The sequence below is a fragment of the Hylaeus anthracinus genome, unplaced genomic scaffold, assembly GCF_026225885.1.
Source record: "Hylaeus anthracinus isolate JK02 unplaced genomic scaffold, UHH_iyHylAnth1.0_haploid 11997, whole genome shotgun sequence".
NCBI classification, from domain to species: Eukaryota; Metazoa; Arthropoda; class Insecta; order Hymenoptera; family Colletidae; genus Hylaeus; species Hylaeus anthracinus.
The window spans coordinates 679,196-695,520 of record NW_026534344.1 but is presented as its reverse complement, the minus strand read 5'-3'; the positions used below and the strand labels follow the sequence as shown (position 1 = coordinate 695,520).

The 16,325-nt window shown below is 36.5% G+C and overlaps 5 protein-coding genes across 6 annotated transcripts; 3 read left to right on the top strand and 2 right to left on the bottom strand.

Moving 5' to 3' along the window:
- Positions 1-474: 474 nt before the first annotated feature.
- LOC128889522 (PIH1 domain-containing protein 1-like) lies at positions 475-2,535 on the top strand. Its single transcript, XM_054147211.1, has 7 exons — positions 475-713; positions 788-863; positions 928-1,110; positions 1,177-1,349; positions 1,418-1,657; positions 1,720-1,863; positions 1,955-2,535. Exons 1-7 carry the CDS (start codon positions 651-653, stop codon positions 2,006-2,008), a joined length of 933 nt encoding a protein of 310 aa, XP_054003186.1. The 5' UTR covers positions 475-650; the 3' UTR covers positions 2,009-2,535.
- Positions 2,536-4,270: 1,735 nt separating this feature from the next.
- On the bottom strand, positions 4,271-11,759 carry LOC128889516 (zinc finger protein 502-like). 2 transcript variants are annotated; one of them, XM_054147198.1, is made up of 5 exons: positions 11,648-11,759; positions 7,564-8,041; positions 7,312-7,479; positions 4,397-7,238; positions 4,271-4,295 (listed from the first exon to the last, which is right to left on the bottom strand). In XM_054147198.1, the coding sequence occupies exons 2-4, from the start codon at positions 7,717-7,719 to the stop codon at positions 5,067-5,069; spliced, it is 2,496 nt and encodes an 831-aa protein (XP_054003173.1). In that variant the 5' UTR covers positions 7,720-8,041; positions 11,648-11,759; the 3' UTR covers positions 4,271-4,295; positions 4,397-5,066. The 2 variants fall into 2 exon arrangements, with proteins under 2 accessions (XP_054003173.1, XP_054003175.1); XM_054147200.1 differs by lacking the exon at positions 11,648-11,759 and having other exon boundaries at positions 4,397-4,871; positions 5,441-7,238; positions 7,564-7,719.
- On the top strand, positions 8,102-10,023 carry LOC128889521 (F-box only protein 22-like). Its single transcript, XM_054147210.1, has 5 exons — positions 8,102-8,417; positions 8,638-8,816; positions 8,893-9,229; positions 9,300-9,685; positions 9,764-10,023. Exons 1-5 carry the CDS (start codon positions 8,242-8,244, stop codon positions 9,832-9,834), a joined length of 1,149 nt encoding a protein of 382 aa, XP_054003185.1. The 5' UTR covers positions 8,102-8,241; the 3' UTR covers positions 9,835-10,023.
- Positions 10,175-11,932, top strand: LOC128889527 (pancreatic triacylglycerol lipase-like). Its single transcript, XM_054147216.1, has 4 exons — positions 10,175-10,791; positions 10,862-11,268; positions 11,341-11,616; positions 11,693-11,932. The coding sequence occupies exons 1-4, from the start codon at positions 10,559-10,561 to the stop codon at positions 11,929-11,931; spliced, it is 1,155 nt and encodes a 384-aa protein (XP_054003191.1). The 5' UTR covers positions 10,175-10,558; the 3' UTR covers position 11,932.
- A 131-nt stretch (positions 11,933-12,063) lies between these two features.
- On the bottom strand, positions 12,064-13,869 carry LOC128889523 (5'-AMP-activated protein kinase subunit beta-1). Its single transcript, XM_054147212.1, has 5 exons — positions 13,497-13,869; positions 13,149-13,359; positions 12,789-13,067; positions 12,480-12,710; positions 12,064-12,404 (listed from the first exon to the last, which is right to left on the bottom strand). The coding sequence occupies exons 2-5, from the start codon at positions 13,341-13,343 to the stop codon at positions 12,258-12,260; spliced, it is 852 nt and encodes a 283-aa protein (XP_054003187.1). The 5' UTR covers positions 13,344-13,359; positions 13,497-13,869; the 3' UTR covers positions 12,064-12,257.
- Positions 13,870-16,325: the final 2,456 nt, after the last annotated feature.

The window sequence follows — 16,325 nt, the reverse complement described above, 5'->3', positions numbered from 1 at the left end:
CATCGTAATTATTTCTATTATTTCGAAAGACTGTAAAATCATAAATAAATATTTTAAGAACCCATCATGGCGTAGGTGACGCCAAACTCGCGCCTGAATTTCAATCGGTAGTCTAGAACAGAAATTCCCAGAAATTGTCAAGTTTAAAGCACATTTGTTAGTACAAATACACCCACATTATCATTAAACAACATTCAAACTCAAACTAACTCGCAATATATTGTAATTTAAGTTATAGAGGCACAGAATCAATTGAAATCAAGTTGAAGAAAAGAGCGCGAAAATGTTCGAACTTCTCTCACGATTCTGATTGAATTTATAGCTAAATATCTATTAATATCGGATGACAGCACTAATAGAGAATAAAAAAGAATATTAATTATGATTAGTGGCGATTAGAAGACAATAGATTCAATATACATACGCAATTATTCGCGAAACACTTAGCACGTCTTATCGCACCACTTTCTCGCATCTCGCGCTCCAAAGACAGCAGTGGAGAAAACCTCAACTTTTCGTTGATATTTGTATTTCTAAAAACAAGGTTAAACGTTATTAAATTTTGTTTCTCGAATATTGTTTATGATTTAACGGACTTCTGTATACATTCAACTAGAAGTATTACGTGTCAATAATAATATTATACCATCATGAATGACAAAACGTTCCTTGACGTCGACGAAACAATATTAACAAAAATCTTGACACTACCTGTGAGTATACATATTTGTGTAAACATTATGCTAAAATTAATTTGCACAGCATAATTGTTTTTACAAATTCCTAGGAAAATGTATCACAGATCGACGGTATAACCAAACAACCTGATTCAAAGCCTTTCTTTATTATTCAACCTGCACCTGGTAATATCTTATCATTGCAGAGTAATAAGAATTACTTGCATCAAATTGATAATTTATATTGTAGGTATATGCGTAAAAACAAAGACTGACAGTGGAGAAAAAGTTTTTTTGAATATATGTACATCTGATAAAATACCAGCACCAGAGGATATATCTGATGAAAAGCTTGTCGAGTTATTATTAGAGGAAAATCCAAATTATTTTGTACCTCTGAGTATTGGCAGTGAAAGGATTGAAGTTGATAGGGGTGCCTAAATTTTGCACATACATTTTAGTAGAAGTAATATTTGGCATAATTTGTTTAAAATTGTAGGTGGATCACCTTGTACAATATATGACGTTGCATATAATACAACATATTTCAAAAAATGTGAGAACAGGAAGAATTTTTTATTGTTTACTATACAAGTTACAATAAGTGCGGTGTCCGATAAGTTTAACAAGACTTTAAATGTTGAAAATTATGTGATACTTAAAAATCGTAAGGTATGATTGTTCTGTAATTATACATTAATCAAGTGAAATTAATTTATAGATTTTGTTGATTATCATAGGCTATGGGAAAAATACAACAGCATAGAATTGAAAATCGTGAACCACGAATGCATTCACAAGTTAAAAAACCACTTATTACAGAGATTGAGTCTCCTATTAAAAACATTCATAAAGAAGAAAATAAAGTTATTCAATCAGAAAATGTCTCTATAGAACCAAAGTTGAATTATGTGTTATTAAAACAACCTTTAAAAGGACCAGCAACTCATTTGATTGGCTTATTTCAAGTTCCTAAAGGGGTAAGTCAACATTTTATTTACAGTTGCTAATAAACAAAACTGAACTCTTACATTTTGTATAGACTACTGGCAAAGATGTGGAAGTACTTCTGGACGAAAATCGTATTGTAATTACTGTTGATAACACTACTCTAGCATACGACCTTTCAGTTCCATATACCATAAACATAACGCGTGTAAAATGTCTTCTAGATAAGGATCTCAGGGTAAGACACATAATAGTTTATTGTAAAATTAGTTTTGTTAGAAACATGTTTCGTGTTGAACTAACATGCATACTATTCAAAACTTTTATAGGTATTAAGATTAGATATGCCTGTGCGAAGTGCTTTAGACAATGTACAGAATTAATAAATAATAAATACAAGTTGAGTACTTTTATTAATTGTTTTATTATAACAAAAACCTGTTTCATGTATGATATTAACAAACATGAAACATCGTAACATTAATTACATTTCACACCATGTCAAATGTAAATAGCAGTATTTTCTATTGCAAATTATATCTCTTTTTATTAAAAATAGTAGGCTTCAATGTGCGTGAATAGCGTGATTACTGTCAAGTCTACAGTGTTATACGAAAATCTGTATACTAACAACATAAGTATAGATTGAATATCTGTAACAATTGTGAAAAATATAACTTATACTCCATGGTATAAGAAATAGTACAGAATATCAAAACAATCTCCAGTAATGACATGTAACTATTTTATGTGCGTAAAAACAATATCACAAACACTGGTATTGGAATGTAGTTGTATGTATATATGATGATTAGGATTAAATTTTATGGCAGACTGCATCAATAGAAATGCGTCAGTTCAGGAAGTTTGATATGCCATTCTTGTAATTAATGTTCGTAAATTAATGATCATTTTATATGTCTGTATAAAACGTTGATCGTTCGATTCCAATCATAGCAAAAACATTTGGCAAGAAATACTCTGTATTTACACCTATCATAAAACAAGTTACATACTTGTGGACTAGATCAACAAGAACCTTATTTTTATTTTCAGAATAATTTCTACTTTTCATAAGGTCCTTGGAATTAATTCTTAACATGGCACACATTGTCCCATAGGTAAGAGGTTTGCAAACAGTTCTTATTGCAAGAATACTGCAAAATCCAAGTACTGTTCTAAGTATCATGCAACCAAACATTGAGTATGAAGGCCAGGTGATCAGATATGGTGGCTGCTTCACAGGAGTTATCATGGCTCCAGTACTGGAATTAAGCCATGCTCCTAAATGAACCCCAGTTGTTACAGACACCACCATACTAGTGTCACCTCTGTAATAAAAAAGTGATTATTTGCATTTACATCAATGCACTTGTAGAATATAATTATTTATTTATTACCTGGTTGGTGTCCATTTTTTACTGCAGGGATAATAAACTATAACACATATACTAATGGCAATTAAAATTACTAAAGCCCAAGTATTGCAAACGATATAATCATCTATTACATCCACTAAAGGTAGTAGTGGAATCATTAATGCAATGGCTAGTATTAAGCCTGCTAGAATGTCTAACACTGTATGCATGCCCAAATAGAGCCTGCTCATACACACAAGTGTACACCTTTCAAACACACAAAGATAGTTATACTTCAAGTTCCTTATTAACTTCGTGAACCTGCTGTTAAGGCATAATGTATCACTTACCAAAGAAAAGCAACTGTCCAGCCAATAGAAAGAGAGTAAATATATCTATTCATTGTAAATAATACTACACTGAATGGAATTGATATACCAATCATAGCATGAGTAGATGGCATTCCGTATTCTTCTGACCATTTTGTTTGCAACCGAATTGCTGGTGGACATGCTGGTCGTGGCCAACATATAACATCTTTTAACATTTGACCTAAACGAATAATTTTATACTGCAACAATAGCGAGTTTTTGTACAAAACGAATTCTGTTCTACTAGACATTAATTTACCTGTGGTCATAACAATACACCATACTAAGACAATTCGTCTACCCACAGCACCATCAATATTCCAAAACCAAAAAGGTATAAACGTAGAATAAAATATTTCATCTCCTAATTCAGTTCCAAATAGAAACAAATAATACCAAAAGTAATTCGATATGGTATAATTCGAGTTACTGGCGACCGAAAATAACCGGTTTTGTTCATCGTTCGATGAACAGGTATTCGCCAAATTGATGGATTTTCTCTCGATCGAAACATGACCATTTTCCTTCGACACGCCACGATTCGACGGAGAATTATTTAAGTCACGTTCAAGTTTTTGAGAAGCAATTGCATGGGTCCGATTACACAAATCTTCCTCGTGTTGTTCTTTGAAATTTTGTCGATAATGTATTCTGACACCAAACGCTTCCTGAATCTTCGCGACCAAAGACGCATCTTTCAAATAATCTACAATTTCTAACCACATGTCTGCTAACGCACGATTTTCATCGTCGGATTTTATTTAGCGACTAAATGGAATACTATCAAAAAAATGGAAGCGGCGACGACGCATTAATACTACTGATGAAATCACATAAAAACTGCCAATGAAATATGTATAAACCTAATACAAATATCCCGCGTGAATGTGAATTTAACTATCGAGCAGATACTGTCATCGTAGAATTGTTGCGAATTCGATCTGCAACACGTACAAATCTTTTGAAATAGTGATTCAATTTGGGTACTTGCCTACCTTTTACGTGCTTAAATGAATGCAATACTGAAAATCTTGCCACGTACCATTTTAAAGTAAAATATTCTTCACTAGTTTCACTATACTTCATTGCACTTTGTGTGAATTAAATGTGCTTACATTACAAACGCTATACGTTTAGACTGACTGGATTCAATACGAAACCACAGACGAGTGTACCTCGTCTGTGGTGAAACTACGCACCACTAAACACTATCCTGTACTTTATAGTTTGTTCACGACGCATCGATAATTCAGAACGTCCAACCATTGCAGATGGCGATAAACTATTTTTAACTACCGTCGGTCAAGAAAAACACCATAATAATGAATAGAATTCTAAATTAATAAATATCTATCTAATAAAAAAAAGAGTGGTTGACTTTTGTTGTTTTATTTTACAGGCTACCTTTATTCCTTTATACAGCGATAATATTCGGATGCTATATCGTACGAATACTACTTGCGTTATATTGTGCGAACTAAAGATGTAAAGTCAAAATTGACCCATTCTCCCGCGTCCTATAATATATAAAATACAATATACAGTGTGCCGTGCTTGTTAAAAAACGGATAACAAACGTTTCACCCATTTGCTACACTTGTTTTCTTAAAATGCGAAATACAGTTCGTTCGATAGTCAAAATACGTTCGCGAAATGAACATTTATCACAGAAACATTTTTAATTCGAGCGTCGATTATTCATTTGAATCGTCTTACGATTGAAACATGTGCCCGATGAAAGCGAAGTCCTTGACGGTCAAGGAAACATCGGAAGCATCCGAATTAGGATGAACATGTAAATCTGGAGTGCCAACAGGACTAACGCTGTCCATACTCGGGGAACTTATTCTCTGAATATCGTTTACGTACGTTTTATTACCCTGAATATTCAACGGAACGATCATTTCATTCAGATGTGTTTGAGGTAAAATTGTGATAATAGGGGTCACGCTTGGTGAAGACGTCTCTGATTGGCAATAATTCTGCGCGGTTTGATACTGAGCTTTACATTTTTTTTCGTGGACGAATAAACTACCGTTATGGCTGTACGCCGTGCCGCAAATTTTACAAGCATACGGTTTTTCACCTGTATGCGTAAATCTGTGTTCTTTCAAGTACTTCAGCCTCCTAAACGATTTTCCACATGTTTTGCAATGGTAATTGGCTTCGCCAGTATGCGTTGTAATGTGTGCTTTTAAAGTACACGATTTGGCAAAAGCAGCACTGCAAAAATGACAAACGAACGGTCTATCACCAGTATGCGTTCTTTCGTGATTTATACAATTCGAGTTAGACGTGAAGCCTCGTCCACAGTACTTGCAAACATGAGGTTTATAGCCTGTGTGCGTTCTCATATGAAACATGAGACCTGTATTTTGTCTAAACGTTTTACTGCATATATGACACAAGAATCGCTTGAAATTTGCGTCTTCCTGTTCTTTGACGCGTTCGTGAATTCTTATGTGCCTCTGCAATTTGATTTCCTTTTCAAAGGATTTGTTGCATTCATCGCATCGATACGGTTTAGATATTTCGTTAGTTTTCTGTTGATCTTTATCCTTTACATCGCAGTTACACGTGTCGCCGCAATTCATACAGCCTTCTTCTTGTGAATTGTGCGTGTTTAGCTCATGTTTTAATAGAGATCTTTTAGTGTCGTATGATTTTCCACAAATCTTACAAGGGAATCCCTTCTCTTCATTATCCGAATCCAACTCTTCTTTTATCCAGCTGTTTATTAATTTAATCGCCGACTTATCATCGGATGGTTTCTGCGTTTCTAAAGACGCTTTGTCTTTGTTGTGTCCGTAGCGAGTTTTATGACTTTCTAACCTATCTTGACGGAAAAATTTCATATTGCACACATTACAAATGAACCTTTTTTCAGTATGAATCAGTACATGTTCTTGAAGCAACTCGTTAGTCTGATAACATTTATTACAATGTTTACATCGATGAGATGTCGCGTCATCGAAAGCGTCGAATACTTCGTTAATATCAACATCGGTATTTGATAAACAACAATTAGAACTTGTACGTTCACAACTCTTCAACATCTTTGATGTATATTTATTATTTATATATTCTTCTTCAGTTTCTTTCCTTTTACTATTAACACCAATTTCGGTAACCGTTTCTTTCTGTTCACCGTTATTTTCTAATTTTCGTCTGTCCCTAATTTCTTTTAGAATAGACAAAACTTCTTTTGGATTAGCTCTTTTATGAACATTTAAATGTCGTACCATAGTATCCATTTTTTTGAAATTTTTATTACATATTCTACATAGTACAGGTTTAAGTTTCTCTTTAACTTTGTGTAATTTGTTATGCTTTACCAATTCATCCAATTCGATAAATTGTTTATCACATTTCTCACAAGTAAATTGTTTCTCATTATGAGTTGCTATGTGTTTGTCCAAAGACTTTTTGCTGGAATAATACCTCTTACATTTTGAACATGTGTAAGAATTCTGAGAATTTGTATCCTCAACATTCACAGAGTAATCATTTTCTACAATATCACGCTTAACATTTGCATTCTTTTTTATGTACTGTCTCTGTCTTTCCTTATGATTCTTTAAGTTTTCCATAGAAGTCACTCTTTTGAACATAGTTGTTCTCCTTGTTCGATAAGCATCTTTTCCTATGACAATTTTTTCACATTCTGCTTGTTTATATTTAACATTAGTATCATTTAGATGATTATTAAGTTCACTCTGTTCTATGCTATTCGGTTCGATAGTTGTTTTAAGTTTCTCTATGCTTTCTGAATCAGGATCACAATTTACAGTTGAAGAGGTGTCACGATTCAGTACAGAAACTATATTAGCTTCCATTTTAATAAACTCCGAGGTAAAGGTATAATCGGTCTGACAACATTGATCCTATTAAAGAGAAAATAATTGGTTACAATTTTACAAATGTAATCTGGTTCTTTGGATATGCATGGATATTTACTTTGGTGGTTTTAAGCCTATTTGTATTGGACATTGATTTAAGCTTTCCATATACTTCTCTCAATCGGATATCAGATTGCTGGCATTGTTTTCTCAATTCATGAGCATTGTTAACTTTGATCATACATTCCATACAAATAGTAGTGGGTAAACCATCGTTCTCCATGATCTAACCAATGGAAACCTTTGTTAGTACAGCAATAGAAAACAGAAAAATGCTAGAAAATTAAACTGTTTTAAACAGTTAACTGACCTCAACGCCGCTGCACAAGCGGAATTTCTCAAGCAGGTCGAAGGTATCTGTATTATCCTGATCATTTCGTTTAGTCCCGAACAAATTTTGGTTATTTTGATTTGTTGCAAGACAAACACGGCAAAGATTGTCACTACCGTCGGATAGAACTGACATTTCAATTTGTAATTTCAATTTGATTAAAATCTGACGAAACTAGTGGTTCAACCAAAAGGATATTTACATTCCAACTCTTCACGATCGTCAATACGATGTTATCGTTTAAGTACTTTGTAGTGTAGCGGCGTTCTCCATTATATGCACCTTATTTCTTTTTTCTGGCGAAAGGCCATCAGTGTTTCTGGTAGAGTTTCTATGTAAATTCAACAATTCATCGTAAAAACACGATTTCTACGAATGGATCAGTTTCCTAAACAATGATCGTTCGTTGTTGTCGTTATTATCGTTAACTATAAGGCGAACACGATCGAAATTTCAACTGTGAAAAAAAGTCGAAATTACAGAAAGAGGAAAAATTTGTGGGGACCGTGGGGATCTGTTTATTATGGTCGTTCGTGACACAAGCAGACAGGACGCGACGGCCGACGGCAAACACGAAGCAGTGATTGGAGTCGGTTTATGTGATAAATATTGTGTAAAAAACATCGTAAAGATTGTCAAATTCGAACGTTCGCGTAAATGGAGGCTTTACCGCGAAAGAAAGTTCGAGGAAATGTCACCGACGAATCGAGTGCTGAAGAGAGCGCGAAAGTTAGCGGGAAATGCACGGGTCAGGACTTAACCTATGATGTACTGAGAATAATATTTAAGAATTTGAATGGAATGGAATTGTCGAGCGCCGCGATGGTTTCCAGGTGCGAGCCCGATTAGCCATTTATCATTGTTTCTCTGTACTTTAAACGACGGAAAAACTTGTTTCTCATTATATCCCTGAGAAAGGTCTACTTCTACGAGACGAAGAATCCCTGCGCGCTGCTCTAATTTTCCGTCTTCCGTATAAATTATGAGATTTCCTGGCCAGTTTTCGGTGAGGCTCCGTAAAATGAGCTAGCACACAGTGCTTTATAATTCCAGATCCTGGTTAGAAGCGGCAAATAATGAAAAACGAACCAGAGGTCCTACTCATTCGATAGAACATTTAACAGAACATATAACCATGGGACGCGTTAAGACACAAATAATTAAACAATTACGTATAAAACCTGTGTTAGGATTATTTTTTCCATCTAATCGTATACCACTTTTCGAAACAGGTATTTATTATCTCAATTGTACTTTAGTATTCATAAATTTATGGTCATCAAATACTAATGATTTGATTTGTTTAAGATTGCCACTGTAAAGTTCTTCCACCAAATTGCAACACTATCACGTTGGGTACATATGGCATAGTTATCGATAATTTAGAAATTGAGAATGGTGTGGACGAAATAGTATGTGCATTCTTGCCTGAAATACCCGATGTAACCATTAAAACATTTGCTTTTGGAGAGAAGACGGTGACAGAGAAGAATCAATCAAATTCTGTGGACAAATACAGCGAAGAAATAAAACAATTTCTTAGTACACCTCAAAAGAATTCTGGTATATCTAAATGTTTATTACTGTTTTGCGTTCAACGAGGACGTGTTCCTGCAATAAAAATTACGAGTTCCCTAAAACGATGGTAAAAATTTTGATATTAATTACTACTTTGGAGGTATTAAAATATACATCATTTTTTTTCGTAAATTTAGTTACGCAGCAGATGAACTTTCTGTATGGGGAGGTGTAGCCAGGGAGTTATTAGTATGTAACGCGAAAGATAAAAAAAATCGTCGATGTGGAGAATTTTCATCTTGCGTTGCCGTTGCTTTGGTCGGAGCTATGAACACGTGGTCTATAGTTGTTGATAAACATTGTAAGACTAAAGAACTAATTGAACAACGACTAAGAACGTTTAAGAGTCACACGTGTCTAAAAAAACATTCAATAGGATTTATGTTTGCGTGCTGTGCACGTGGGCAAAGTATGTTCAAAGAATGGAACGTGGAGTCGTCCATTTTTAAAAAATTATTCCCCGAAGTACCGTTAGTAGGATGTTTCGGTGACGGAGAATTCGGAGAAAATTCATTACCAAACGGTAGGCAATGTTTCTTGTTCGAACCCAACTAAGAAACTATGTTGTTAATCTAGTAATAAATACTATATATTTTTGCAGAATCTTCAAGAAAAAAGAGAACTTGGTATCACGAAACGACCACAATTTTTTTGATAATCACGTACGGTTGATCATCGCAGAGTTGATTTTACTTTTTGACCTATCTCGAATATACAGGGGACATTAAAATAATATCATTGAATTTGAATGTACGCGGTATATTAGATTATTAGAAAGAATAAGCTGTTTCGACTTGTATCAACAAAAGATGTATTACATGACGGATGTGTGATAATATATTCTATGTTCATATAATTAAATCGATTTTTTAAACCACCCTCATTTAAGAAAAAAGTTTAACTAACCACCTCCTACGCCTTTATCAGAGAGATTTAAGAATAATTATCAGTACTGAGAACTAGGAGACCCCCTTCAACGTTATATATGTGCTACTGTTTACTTTTACGCGATACGAAAATATCCGGTTAAGACATGGTGTACCCGTAAGTTAATTGGGCGAAAACCTGCACCTCTTTGAATACGATTACAATGTTTAAAGCATCGTCGAGAAACCACTTGACAGTATTTCCGCACGTACGATACGGTGTTGAAGATAAACTAAAAGAAACTGGGACATTCGAGGGTCCGCTAACGTCCATTATGATATTGTCGGGGTTTATAAGAAGGTTCCACCCTGCGGTTTTCGCCAGCCGATCAGGAGTACCGATAGGAACGTGACTGTTTCCATACCTAAATTTTCACTCGCGTATTCCGAATTCCTTCGTAATTACCTTAGTACCATTCTTAAACTCCGCAACGTATATACACGGAGCTGTAGTCCTCGCGAGTTCTAAGATGATCGTAATAAGGAAATGGGCACAATTCGTGGCACTTGTTATTTTTTACAATTTTACAATCTGTCAAGCGTGGAATAGTGGTTTGAAAGATAAGTACGACGGATATGGGGAAGATTGGATTTTCATGCCCGATGGAAACGGTCAGCCACAGGTAGCAGTATTGAAACATTCGGAAACAGAAACGCGAGGCATTTTTGATGAGTCGCAAGTCTCTTATATTCTGTACACCCGGTAATTAATCATTTTACGATATAATTGAATGTGTAAGATCGTTATGTATGAGATAACAATGCTTTCGAAGGTCTGGGCCCCAAAATGGCACTCAATTATATACGAATGACACCGTGGGACTTTCCGGATCCAGTTTCGATCCATCAAGAGAGACGAAGTTCATAACGCACGGATGGAAATCCAGCGCAATGAGCGGTGGTCTTGTCAACATGAAAGAAGGTACTTTATTTCCAACAAATCTTTGTATAAATATTATCCTCGGAAAACGGATCTATTTCAAAATCTGCTCTAACTCTACAGCATATTTAAATTTTGGTGACTACAACGTCGTTATGGTCGACTGGCAACCGTTGGCTGCAAGCACGTTTTACCTTGGACCAATGCGGAACACGGAAAGAGTAGGGAAAACGGCTGCTGAATTTATCGATTTTTTGGTCGCGCAAACGGGTTTGAAAACTGAAAATGTTCACTTCCTTGGTACGTATTATTACGGGCATTATCATGTACTATTATTTTGCAATTGCTACAGCTTAATCGTAATTAATTAAGGACACTCTCTCGGAGCACACGTAGCTGGGAACGCAGGAAGTTCGGTGACATCTGGTCGCCTAGGGAGGATAACCGGCTTAGATCCTGCTTTGCCAGGATTTCATTTGCTCACAACAGATAAAACTCGACTGGATTCTACGGACGCGAAGTTCGTCGATGTTATTCATTCGTGCGGCGGGGTATTAGGGTTTTTACAACCTGTGGGTAACGCAGATTTTTATCCGAATGCGGGAACGGCTATTCAACCTGGTTGCTGTTGTATTCCGGAAGTAGTAGGTAATGTATTTTTATAATTTATACGGTTTACCTTTGTGTACGTCTGTACGTTGTCTCACCGTCTCCTTTATTTCAGAGGGATGCAGTCACGGAAGATCGTATGTGTACTTTACGGAGAGTATCGCCTCCAAAGCGGGATTTGTGGCAAGGAAATGCAATACTTGGGATCAATTTATGGGTGGCAATTGTAACCATTCCGATACTGCATTTATGGGAGAACACGTCGACAAAGCGGCTTCTGGAACATATTTTCTCAAGACAAGATCAGAATCACCGTACGCTTACCAAGAGGAGATAACCGATAATACTGTTTAAATAAAGTAATCGATGTTTCAAAACTAGATGATAATCCTATATGGCCGAGTTTTTCGGACGAATAGTGAACGAATGCGCGTGTTGAATAAATTTGTATATAATAAGAATGACTCGCGTTATCTGGAAGACGGCTAATGTAAAATAGTTTACTTTAATAAATAATAATTACAGTATGTTACATTTCAGACACAACAAATTGTTCATATACTGCCAGTTTTTCAAATAGTTTTCTCCTTTAAAAATTTATATTCTTACCTTACCTACAAAACATGTATTGGTTCGATGTAACTAGTGATCGCCGATAACATTAGGAATGATTCAAAAGTTTAAATCGGTTTGTATAGTAAAGTTGTAACGTATTTCTTACGATAACGATGTGTTGCCGACAAAACCATCACGCTATCTTTGATACTTAAAGCGTAGAGATGATTCAACATAACGTGGTTTGGTTCCGGTAGAAGCGTCGGTTCGCACTGAAATTACGTTATTACCTAGTTTCGTACTTCATTAAAATTTGTATGCATACATAGCTTCCAAAATCTACTCACAGACAAGGGTGTGTCTTTATTCAGAATAACTTGCAGCAGATGCGGCGGCAATATCGGCGGTCCAGCTACTTTCTCCCAGGGTTTGTGAGGAGGAATTTCTTGACCATACTCTGTTTGAGCGCTACTAATGACACCCTCGCTGTCTTTCGCGAGCGCTTGGAAAACTTCGAAATCAGACTTCCTCACAGACACTAAATTGTTCTTGGAACCCATACCGTTATCAACAATTTTCTGCAAAACAAATATTTAAAAAAGTATGTAAAAGTCCTTTCATGTTTTTAGAATGTTGGAATTAATACAGATTCTTACTATGTCTGGGTCATGTCTCCATTCACCGTCAACAAAGAACTTGTATTGATGTTCTCCCTCAGGTAAATCAATAATTGTTACAAAATCACCATGACTTTTAACCATGGGTAAAGTCTTCCAACCAGTAAAAGTTCCACTAATGTAAACCTGTTTACCGCCTCCTTCCCACTTGAAGACTGTTGGCAGCACTTTGCTATCCGTGACTTTTGTTCCTTCGGATACAGTATTGGAGCGTGGACGTTGAGCACCAAAGTCATCTCTGTCGTGGTGACCAGTTCCCTATGGATAAAAGTAGATAATACGAAATTTGGACAAAGAGTTGTTAAAACTTTGGTTACAGTGACAGGATATTTAGTATACCTTAGCAAAGTAAGGTTCTTCCTCCTCATTGGATGATTGAAAGACTAATTTTTGGCTGGGCTTTTTATCGAAAACAAAAGCTTGGCCTTCTTTTCCTGGCGACGGAGGAGGATGGTCTTTGTTATGACGATGGTCTCTGCTGCTGGTTCCACCGTGATGGTGACCAATCGGTTGATTACTCCCAGCATTGCCCATTGTTTGGCCGTAGCTTCTGTCATAATAAAAATCAAATGCCCTGATCAACTGTTCTGTACAAAAGTCATTGAAACAATACGGCAGCGAAGTGTTTCTATACCTCAACACCTTTTGTTTGCGAAGTCTCAAAAAGTACGAAGTATTTTTGCTTACCTAGTTAAAACGGCAACCAAGCTTTAAGTTACCGGCGTCGTGGGCTATTTCCTTTCCATTGGTGTTTCCAAATTTCAACGTACGTTGCTAGCAAGTCACGAATCAAATTTGATGAGAAATTAAAACATAAAAGAACAACAGGGGTACAATTACGATTCTATCCAATTCGACTAAAAATGGCTGTTACGTTCGTCGAGAGTCTACTTATCGGCTAAGCCGACGACACTGGCGATTATGACGTAACTGGTCGAGACCCGAAAAATCGAAAACAAATAGCAGTAATAACAGAAACAAATGGACAAAAGCTTCACTTGATTCAGTATCGCAACGATTTTTCAGATCCATTTACAGGTACAGATTCATCAATTCGCGTCTACCCAAAACTAAGGAGACGAGATCTGCCCTGGCCCTACCTACTTATGTTTACCACGTTACGTGCGTTACGTTACGTTTATTGCAAATAGTGGGACTTGGCTCGCAGTCTGAACTTATAGATTGTAGTGTTATAAAACAAAGAATCGTATTAATTATACATTTATGAAAAATAAAGAATAATTAATTAAAAGATATCAGTGGCGCTATCTTACTGTAAAGGTTGGAACTATTTTCACTACAAACTTGGACGTTTCCTCACCGATGGCGCCACTAACCGAGTCGATACCTATGGCACTATTGAATAATTATTTATAAAAATGATACATTTGACATATTAACTAATATATTGTAGCGCTATAAAGCAAAAAATATTGTATCGTCCTTGTAAACATGTATCGAAGTAAGTAAGGTTACTAAACGTAAACAAGTTTCTCATCAATCGTTGGTATTTCTACCTTGCGTTACTGCTTATTATCTCTTTAATATCTAGCTAGGACAACATCAGACGAAGAAGACCAATTACGGATTTTTGTTTATATTTGAAGAATAGAGGAACGATTAATAATATATATTTATTCTGTTCCAGGCGACTGTGGCGAATTATGAATTGACTATTCGACAATAGAAAGAAATACTGGTATGTATAAAGTATAATCATATACAATAGATATGCAAGTTATCAGGTGTAATAGAGTGGTGACGCGATGATCGTTGCAGAAATGCAGTCGGTATCGTCAGTGACGTTTATTATGCACCGTTGATTCGGTTACTAGCAAAGAACTGGATTATCAGTTGCAGGAAGTTTCGTTAGCCAACTAAGAGACTACAGGGAATGATGATACCCATCGTACAGTTGTACCGACAGGAAGCGTTTGGATTTTTTATCAACAGAGTAAAAAGTGCGCGAACTGATGTCATCAATTCAAGTTCAGTACATTTTGAAGAGTTGTGCATAATGCACAGATTGATCTCTCCTGTCTAATCGGCACGTTTATGTACTTTTTTTCCTGAAATACTGCGTCTTTTGCTAATCTTGTTTATTTACAAAGAAACAACGATGTCGAGCATCGAGAATAAAGGATGTTTTCCATGGAATACATGGTTGAACGAAAGTTCAACGTGTATATTCCTTTCACGAGTCGTAACTGTATTTGAGTCGCCTTACCGTTCTTGCGAATCTTTATATCGACTCGGACATACGAACAAATGCGCATTTTCACCCAGGAATATCGTGGAACATTTTTGGAACGGCGCTGGTGTCCGTGGTTTTCGACGTGACACGGACCCATGTATCGTAAAAGCGGCGAGGTGCGCGAAAGGTGATCAATAACCGTCAATATGCAGGACGACGTTTTAATAAGAGTGTAAGCCTGAGATCCTGGGGCCCAGTTTATGACTCCACGACACAGGACGTCACTTCGCCGCTCTTACTGCCTGCTCTTTATTACCAGTCGTCTCTGTCTCCCTCGTTGCCCCGACTCTGCCATCAGCCCCCTTCTCCTCAACCCTCTCAAAGCGAAGCTCTCTCGCCTCTCGTTTCTTCTTTTCCGTCTCGTACTCGTTTCGTCTTCGTTCCTCTTGTCTCACAGGCTGTTTTCACGCAAATTTATTATTTATAAAGCCGAAGGAGCTTGCGCCTCCTCGGGCGTGTTCTAACTCGCTCGACTGACTTTCAACTTGGCAACAAAACTCTCGACGAAAGCCCCACGGCCCAGTCGATCCCCAACGACCGCTGCTCGGTCGAAGGACAATGTCGGATAGTGGTCATTTCAGATATTCGTTTGGAAAAGTGATGTTTCTTCGTAGAAAGAATTTTATTGATCGGAATTCAACAACGCTAATTTTGGTTAACGTTCATTTTGATTGACACTAGTTTCGATAGACATCAATTTTAATCGAGATTTTCATTGGACTCTGCATTTCTACCTGTTGCGGAATTAGAGAACTTGCTCACTAGACAAATAATTTCACGAGTATTTAACAAACTCTTTATGATAAACCCCGGACGATTTCATAAACCGCGATAAATTAGAAAGCATGATCATTTTTGGACAAATCGTGGTAGCTATTAAGGTTCCACTCGTGTTCATATCGTTTCAAGCCGTGTGTTTACTCACCTTTGAAGGTGGGATAGAAATGGATTTAAGGGAACCGCGCAGGATTTATCGATTATGTTAAATGTATTTCTCATTCCGCGATGCTGATTAGATTGTCGTAAAAGCTTTGGATTAATCTGAAGTGGCGACATATGTTCGACATTTCCGGAAGTCGGCGTGCTCGAGTGGCTCGCACGCGCCTCTGCTATATGGATGTTAATTTTTATCTGGAAACCTCGATAACCTCAGTTGGCTCGAGAAGGCTAGACCAGGGCTAGTTCCTTAACTGTTACCGAGTTACTTTATTAAACAAATGTTTCACTTGTGTATTTCAGGTATTAAACTAAAACACTGATCA

Coding starts and splice junctions, on each gene's coding strand:
- LOC128889516 (XM_054147198.1), bottom strand. CDS start 7,719: ATGTCAGTTCTATCCGACGGTAGTGACAATCTTTGCCGTGTTTGTCTT. Junction 7,480..7,563: donor GCTTGTGCAGCGGCGTTGAG/GTCAGTTAACTG, acceptor TCCATTGGTTAG/ATCATGGAGAACGATGGTTT. Junction 7,239..7,311: donor ATAGGCTTAAAACCACCAAA/GTAAATATCCAT, acceptor TCTCTTTAATAG/GATCAATGTTGTCAGACCGA.
- LOC128889527 (XM_054147216.1), top strand. CDS start 10,559: ATGATCGTAATAAGGAAATGGGCACAATTCGTGGCACTTGTTATTTTT. Junction 11,269..11,340: donor TGAAAATGTTCACTTCCTTG/GTACGTATTATT, acceptor TAATTAATTAAG/GACACTCTCTCGGAGCACAC. Junction 11,617..11,692: donor TTGTATTCCGGAAGTAGTAG/GTAATGTATTTT, acceptor CCTTTATTTCAG/AGGGATGCAGTCACGGAAGA.
- LOC128889523 (XM_054147212.1), bottom strand. CDS start 13,343: ATGGGCAATGCTGGGAGTAATCAACCGATTGGTCACCATCACGGTGGA. Junction 13,068..13,148: donor AAGAACCTTACTTTGCTAAG/GTATACTAAATA, acceptor TTTTATCCATAG/GGAACTGGTCACCACGACAG. Junction 12,405..12,479: donor ATAAAGACACACCCTTGTCT/GTGAGTAGATTT, acceptor ACGTAATTTCAG/TGCGAACCGACGCTTCTACC.
- LOC128889522 (XM_054147211.1), top strand. CDS start 651: ATGAATGACAAAACGTTCCTTGACGTCGACGAAACAATATTAACAAAA. Junction 1,350..1,417: donor TGATACTTAAAAATCGTAAG/GTATGATTGTTC, acceptor TGATTATCATAG/GCTATGGGAAAAATACAACA. Junction 1,658..1,719: donor TATTTCAAGTTCCTAAAGGG/GTAAGTCAACAT, acceptor CATTTTGTATAG/ACTACTGGCAAAGATGTGGA.
- LOC128889521 (XM_054147210.1), top strand. CDS start 8,242: ATGGAGGCTTTACCGCGAAAGAAAGTTCGAGGAAATGTCACCGACGAA. Junction 8,418..8,637: donor AGCGCCGCGATGGTTTCCAG/GTGCGAGCCCGA, acceptor TTATAATTCCAG/ATCCTGGTTAGAAGCGGCAA. Junction 8,817..8,892: donor TATACCACTTTTCGAAACAG/GTATTTATTATC, acceptor GATTTGTTTAAG/ATTGCCACTGTAAAGTTCTT.